The sequence below is a fragment of the Lagenorhynchus albirostris genome, chromosome 3 (assembly GCF_949774975.1).
Source record: "Lagenorhynchus albirostris chromosome 3, mLagAlb1.1, whole genome shotgun sequence".
Classification (NCBI taxonomy): domain Eukaryota; kingdom Metazoa; phylum Chordata; class Mammalia; order Artiodactyla; family Delphinidae; genus Lagenorhynchus; species Lagenorhynchus albirostris.
This window is the reverse complement of record NC_083097.1, coordinates 126446439-126454031: the sequence shown is the minus strand read 5'-3', so window position 1 is coordinate 126454031 and position 7593 is coordinate 126446439. Positions and strand designations below refer to the sequence as shown.

The 7593-nt window shown below is 54.6% G+C and overlaps 1 protein-coding gene across 5 annotated transcripts in view; it reads right to left on the bottom strand.

Moving 5' to 3' along the window:
• Nucleotides 1-1689: 1689 nt before the first annotated feature.
• SYNPO (synaptopodin) overlaps nucleotides 1690-7593 on the bottom strand; it is a 36958-nt gene continuing 31054 nt past the window's right edge. For all 5 annotated transcript variants that reach the window (XM_060144014.1, XM_060144018.1, XM_060144016.1 and 2 more), the window contains exon 3: nucleotides 1690-4429. In XM_060144014.1, the coding sequence (XP_059999997.1) occupies nucleotides 3743-4429 (687 nt within the window). In that variant the 3' untranslated portion in view covers nucleotides 1690-3742. The remainder of the gene's footprint in view (nucleotides 4430-7593) is intronic.

The following is a 7593-nucleotide window of genomic DNA, read 5'->3' as shown; positions in this document are numbered from 1 at the left end:
TCCTCCCTTCTTCCCTCCCTCCCTCCCTCCCTCCCTCCCTCCACCTTCTCACATTCTCTGAGCCTCTCTCTATGGACTGAAAATAAATAAGGCAGGGCTCTGTCTTCAAGGAGCTCAGCCAGGCCTGTGTCAGACCTGTAAACAGCCTTTGCGACGCATCACGGAAAATGATCTGGGAGGGCCAGGGAAGGGTGCCACCAGCTCGGCCTGGGGGTGGGGAAGGCCTCCCGGAGGAGGAGACGTTTGCACTGGACCTTGAAGTCTGAGTGGGAGCTCACAGGCAGAGAGGGGCACGGGCACTGCAGGCTGAGGCCATGTCACACATAGGATGTGAGGGGCCAGCGAGGAGAGCTAGAACTGGGGGCTGGGGTGGTGCTGAGAGATGAGGCCAGACAGGTGGGCAAGGGCCAGATCACAGCAGGCTTTTCAAAAGTACCGTGTATCTTATAAAAGGGCTGTTGGAGTTTAAGGCGGTGGAACGGAGCAGTCACGTGGTCATTTTCCAAAGATATCTCTGGCTGCCCTGTGGAAAGTGGGTTGGCGGGAGTTAGTCTTCAGGCAGGAGGATTTCACTGTGGTCAGGTGAGACCTGGGAGTGGCTGGACCAGGGAGGTGACAGAGGGCATGGAGAGGAGGAGAGGGGCTTGAGGGGTATTTGAGGGATCACCAGGTCCCAGTTAGAGACTGGATGTGGGAGGTGAAGAAAGGGCCGCTCCCGCTTCTGGATTGCGTCATTCAAGGAAAATAATGGTGAGGAGTAGGGGGGATGGGGGCAGCTTGGGGTTGGGGGCAGAGACTGAGTTCAGTTTGGGGTGAAATTGGTTTGGCGTGTCTGGGCACCAGGATCACCAGTAGGCAGGGGGATACTGTGCTCAGGAGAGGTTCCTGCTGAAGATAGAGTCAGAGGTGCACTAACCACTACCAGGGAAGGGTGGGAATAGCAGGGATGCGCCGGGTCCAGGGCAGGGAGCTCCTGTACCTGTGTGCTGGATAGACTGTCCAAGGGCATCTCTCTTAAGAAGAAGCCTGGACTCTGCAGTGGACCACCTGAACTCAGCTTCCTGCCCGTCAGAGTCCTTTGCCCAGCCTCTGCAGGGCCTGAGCTTTTAGAGAGGAAGGTGAGGGATCTTGGCTTCACCTGGGAGTGGGGCCCCAATCCCCTTCTCTGGGCAAAGGACGCCCCCATCAGGAGAGGAGCACTCCTGATGGTCTGGATCCTGAGTTCTCTAGGGTTGGCTGGACTCTGATGTTACCTCTTGTAGGGGCTCCTCCTCCTGTCTGAAGCCCCGACCTGCCATCAGGAAGCAGCCCCAGAGCACTGGGCCCTGATGCAGCTTGGCCCTGGCCACTCCAGTGACAGTGTCCTGGGGTCAGGGCCTGGGCAATACCACCTTGAGACATCACCTCACCAACTCACTCATTACACAGATAGGGAAGCTGAGGCCTGGAGAAGGAGTGGGTTTACCCAGGGTCACCCAGCTAGTAGATGATGGGACCAGAACTTCAACCCAGGGACTTCTATGGCCCAGAGTGTTTTCATTGTTCCGCATCTCTGTTCATGATTGTTACTTCCCAAGCTCCCATCCCATGTGTATCATTCTCATCCACCCAGCATCCCATGGACTGTTCCATGGGTGGGGAAAAGGGAAGGGCTTTAGACATAGCTGAAAATGACACAGGAGACAGAAAGATGCAGGAAGCATTTATTGAGGGGCAGAGCTGAATTCTACAGGAGGCAAAAGGCATGACACAGGCAATTTCTAGTGGGTTAGAGGAGAGGACTGGGAGAGAAAGCAGTTACAGGGAGAGAACAGCCAGACAGAACTGCAGCTTCCCAAGGCTGCCTCCTGCTGGCTCTTTGTGGGAAATGCAGGTAGAAGTGGATTTTCTCTGCCACTGCATCAACTAGTGGCCTGATAGTGTCTTTTCTCTGAAAGAGGCCCTTAGCCCCAGCCTCCCATGCTACAGGGGTCCCTGAAGCAGGTGGAGACTTCAGTAATGTGATCACTCATCACTGACAAGTTGGAGCACCCTCTCATCTTCCTACCAACAGGGCCTATGTTCCCAATCTTTAGGCCCTGGGAATCCTTTGGGATCAGTCCTTTATTCCAAAGCACCCCACCCTCACCCTGACTCCCATTCTACCCCCAGCTTGCCCTAGCCTCAATTAGGGGTTCCTGGTCTAAATCACCCTGAGGGATGGGTAAGTCTCCTCCTAACCCCAAAATCACCCTCTGTCCCTCATCTTTAGCAACATCCTGGTATCCTTTCACTTACATACATACCTTTGATCCTCAGCCAATTCCAGCCCCCCCCCCGCCGCCCCCCCACCCCCACACACTTAGTTTCCTGAAACTGATATTCTGAACCTCTAGAGGGCACCACCAGCCAACTCTGGAAACTATAGGACCGAGGTACATTACTCCCTGTGTCCCTCCTGGGGATTGGAATCAGAGTCACTATAGCCTAAGGGACAGGCTAGGGCCTGCAGCCAGGCTCCCCAAGGTCACTGGGCACCAGACACTGGCTAGGCCAGAGTGTGATGGGAAAGAGATGAGGCAGAACAGGGCCCCATCATCTGGGCACAGAATGGATGCTGGGGCCTGAAACTGAAGAGTGAAGTACTTCCTAAGGAACCAGAAACACAGGCAGACTCTGGTCTAACCCCTCACTCACCCATCCAAGCTCATCTCCCTAGCCAATCCTCCAGCACTACTCTCCCTCCCTTCCTAATACTGTGGAATGCATTTCAGGACTGGAAGAGCCCCCAGAGGTCATCTGAGGAGTCCATTCCCTACTAGAATCTCCTCTATGCATCCTGGCCACTGCTGGTATACCACCCATAACAAAGAACTCTTTGCCTCCCTCTTTCCAGATGGGCAACCTCAAACTCAGGGCTACCAGGTAAAGCCAGAGGATAACAGATAGCTCCGTATCAACTCTTCTCTGCCCGGCTCAGCTTTGAGCCCAGAGCCTGCCATGAAAGGGCCCGGAAGGGATAGATGGGTTGGAGACACCTATAGCATCATTCCTGGAGACCCTGGGAGGCCTGAATTGGGATGGAGAAAAGCCTGAGAGGGATCTGAGAGGAGGAATCTTCCCTCCTCTTCTCTCCAGAGAAGCCAGCAGGGCACCTTGAGCTGGCCTGGGAGACCCTCTCTAAAGGTCACCATGGTAAAAATAGAGCTTGTCTGGGAAGGGATGGAAAACAGCTGCTCCTGCCTGGGACTTGGTGCCAGGGAGGCAGATGGTCAAGCCAGGGCCTGGACAAGGAACTCAGGCGTAGGATCCTCTGAACACACCCCTCATTTACCAGACTCCAGACATCAGAGCCAGGAAGGGGGGGGGGCGGAGAGTATGGAACCCTGCAATGCAGCAGGTCTAGGGGTCCATACATACAACACCCTGCCTCTTCCAAGGCACTAGTGTGTGTGTACTGATAGAAGGGGTAATTTAGAAGTTTGGAGATTGCCTTGGCCAAAGCTCTATTAAACAGATGGGAAAGCTGAGGAGCAGAAGAAGGGTCTTTCCCACAATGACTGAATGACAGAGCAAGGGCTAGAACCCAAGCTTGGATCACCACCCCACCTCCAAGCCCAGAGCTCTCCTCCCCTGACCCATTATCTCTGGGGCTATCAAAGAGGCCAGACCCTTGGGGACATGGTGCTGGGAGCTCCCAAGCCCCACGACACTTCTCGCTCGGCTCTCCCGGGGCAGGGATGGGGTGTGGGCGGGGAAGCCTTTAGGTGGTGCAGGAGGCCTCCGTGGGTAGGTTGCCACGCTTGAGCCTCAGGCTGCCGTTCCATCCGCGGGGACAGATGTTGTAGCCGAGGATGCCGGGCGACTTAGCCCCAGAGTCCTCGGAGTCGAGGGACACATCGGAGTCCGTGGGCGAGCGGCGGTAGGGGAAGGGCCTGGGTCGCGCGGGCAGCGGGCTCCGGGGACTAGCGCAGGGCGAGGGCCCGGCGGGCAGTGGGCTCCGGGGGATGGGAGCGAACGTTGTCCCGGGGTCCGCGGCCTGGCCGGGTCGGGACGGCAGGGGCGAGCGCATGCGCGGCGGCGGTGGCGGCGGTGGCAGCGCTCTCGGCGGGGAGAAGGGCCGAAGGCTCTCAGCGCCCGCCGGCCGCGGGGAGGCGCTCTTGCGCCGGGCCGCGTTGATGATGTTTCGCGCCAGGAGCGCCTGCAGCTGGCGGCTGGGGGGCCGCGCCTCGGTCTCATGTCGCAGAGGGGATACGGAGCGCTCGCTCCACGAGGGGGACATGGGCGGCGGCGGCGGTGGCGGCGGCGGTGGCAGCGGCGGGGGGCTGCTCAAGCTGCTCCCGCGGCCCGGCTCCCACGGCCCCGGGCTCACCCAGCCGTCCAGGCTGCTGGGGGGCCGGGACGCGCCCGGCGTCCAGGGCGGGGAGGTGGGCAGGCTCTCTCGGCGGTCCTGGAGAGAGAACAGAGAGGGTGGGGGCAGGCGTTAGTGCTGGGCTCCTCTATACCGGGGTTTCAGAAGGGACCGAGTTGGCTGTGTCCATTGTACAGAGTCGGGAAGCCAGTGACCAAAGTCAGGTAGTGCCTGCAGAAAAACGCAGGTGCCCCAACTTTCATCTTTCAGGTGCTTGAACGAGCCCACGCTGCCTGCCCCTGCGCTTAGCAGGGAGGCAGATGACTGGCTGTTTAAGAACGCTCGCTTTGGAGACAGACCCCTTTGTTTACTGAATGAACTTGGGCAAGTTGCTTCAGCAAAAGAAGCAACTCGAAGCCCCTGGGCTGCAGTTTCCTCCTATGTGAAATGGGAGTATAATATCAGCATGTATCCTATAGGATTGTTGTGAGGAGTAAATGAGATAACTTATAGTTATAGTGATAGTCACTATGTGATAGTCACTTATGTGATAGTCAAAGACTATCACAGTATGAGAAGGTTCCCTAGAAGAGAGTAGGTGCGCAATAGATGTTAGTTACCTTAAAGACATACTAGAATGATACACGTGAAACTACCCAGAGTGCCTCTCTGTTAGGAAATGGGGTGAACAGGGCAGGGGACACAGCCACAGGAGTGGGAATAAGGCTTCTAATGTATTATATACTCTTTATATAAGTTTAAGGTTTTGAACCATATGGATATAATATCTATTCAAAAAATTACAAGCAAAAGTATTGATCATTATTACTAAAGTTGGACTTAGGGAAAGGCCCTCTCTGTCTCAATCCCCCTGCCATGTTGCCATGGTCACCTCCTAATTGTTCCTTGGACACCTTGAACAGGGAGGAGGTTCCCACTGACAGATGGAAACATAAAAGGAAGTTGGGTCATTCCTCCCTAGGCAGCACACTCCCCTCACTGGACTTCTTGCCAGCATGGGGTGGGGAGTGTGGGTTCCGTGAGGCCAAGTTGGTGAACCTCTGTGAAGTTATACACTGCTCTGCTATACACTATCATACCTGCTTCCTACCTCCTTAGGAACTTTCCAGTCTACAAAGTTCGGTCTCATCCTTACTCTCTCATCATATCCTCACAACAGCCTGGTGAAGTAGCTGGTATTATCACACCCATTTTACAGTGATGAAAATGAAGTTCAGACGTGTAAATAACTACCCGGTGTGTTCTGCCCCACCAGGAAATGTGTGTGACTATCTGTTGCTTAAAGGTGGGAGGCAGGCTTAAGCAGTTTGAACTGGTTTGAAAGTACAGGGCTTGGGGATCCAGGCCCAGCATGTATCTGCTAAACCATCCACCTGTTCAGCCAATCAGATTCCAGCAACAAGCCAGTCCACTCAGTAGTCTTCAATCCAAATTCACCAGCAGTCATCCCTCAGAGTCCAGAACTAGCCAGTCCATTCAGTGCCTCCTACCCAATCAAAATCTAGAACCTCTCATAAGATCCATTCTCTCATCCAATCAGGAACCAGCCGCCGCCAAGCCAGTCAGCTTCTCATCCAATCAGAATCTAATTTCTCCCAATCAAAAGGAAGCAATAAAGTACATGTATTCTCCAAACAATGCAGCAGCTACCAGATGAGCCCAGACTCAGAAATGGAGCCCTTTAACCTATAGAGGAACGTATAGCAGTCTGAACAGATTTTTCATGGGATTGGGAATGTTAGGAACCTCCCGGGGACATCCAAGGCCCCAATCATCAAGCAGGAAAGTTAAAGCTCAGCATGGGCTCCACCCCTTTTACTCCCAGGGTCAGTTGTGTATATGTGAGCCAGAGACACTGGGAGCTGCTGTCTGTGAGCCATCTCAGGAATCTTTCAGTGAGCCTGGCTGGGGGGAGCAGGGCCAAGGGGTCATGATCCAAGTCCATCAACAAGCACGGAGGCAGAGCAACCAGGGCTTTCAGCCAGGCGCAAAGCAGGCTGGGGCAAGAGAAGCTATGATAACTGTCTGAAATCTCCAAGGATGGTCTGCCTTTAGTGGCCACAAGGGGAAGGCTAGGGCCAGCAAGTGGAAGGAGTAACAGAATTTACTTCTCAGAATGCCTGGGTTGGAATGTTGGGGGCAGTGGTAAGCAGCTCCTCACCCTTTGGAGGTGGGCCAGGGCCTGACCTCATCGAAACTGCCATGTCTGGGTACTGACTGTGTGTGTGTGTGTGTGTGTGTGTGTGTGTGTGTGTGTGTGTGTGTGTGTTGGGGGGGCGGGGGAGCAGTGAATAATACAAAAAGGCTGCAGGGAATCAGAATTATTCACTTTCTGAAAAAGTTCTCAATGTACCATATACACCAGAACTCCTTGGAAATGCACATGGGTGAAAATTCAGAGAGGAGCACCCACTTAACCCAGCACCAGACCCAAAGCAGGACACATGTGTGGGCTGAAGGTGCGAGTAGAGCAGAGTCAGACAGGAACTATCAGAGATCAAAGAGAGCTAGCTCCCAGACAGCTTCTGTAATCCTCTTGTTGCATGGAACGGGAGACTGAGGCCCACGGGTTGTCTAAGGTCACACAAGGAGTCAGATGCAGATCTGGGCCCAGCACCCATTTTTCTGGCTCTTGATGGCCGTACGCTCCTCTCCACGAGGGCAGAAACTCATTTTATGCAAGAGCCCGGCGGTGATGACTGTGGAAAGTGGCCGGATTTAGATAATGGGGGCGATGGGGAGGTGGGGGGGGGGCGGCTGCTGAGGGAACCAGAAAGTATATATGCTCTGGGTAAAGGCACTTAAATACCACTTTTAAAGAATTCGAACAAACCTGGACCATAAGGGGCATGGGTTTTCCCCCGTGCCCTACAGGCTTTTTGGCCAAACTCTTAAGGAAGGAGAAAACAGAACATGATTTCCACAGGATTCTGGTTCCCTCAGTGCTGACCCAGGGAAGAGAGAGGGCAGCCCTCACTTTCAAGCCAGCACACATCTGTACCCATGGCAGATCCAGACACTCAGCAGATGCAGGCAGCACGTGGACACACACCACAGGCTCACACGCCGTAACTAAGCAGTCCCACCCCACTTCTCAGGCCAGAATTGGGGAGGAGGGAGAGGGCCCTGACCACCAGCCAGTGAGTGTGGAAGAAAGAAAGAAGCAAGACAGATTTGAGGCAGAGTGTATTGAGAACAGGAGAGAAAACAAAGTTGAGGGAAGAGCTCAGCCAGCCTGATCA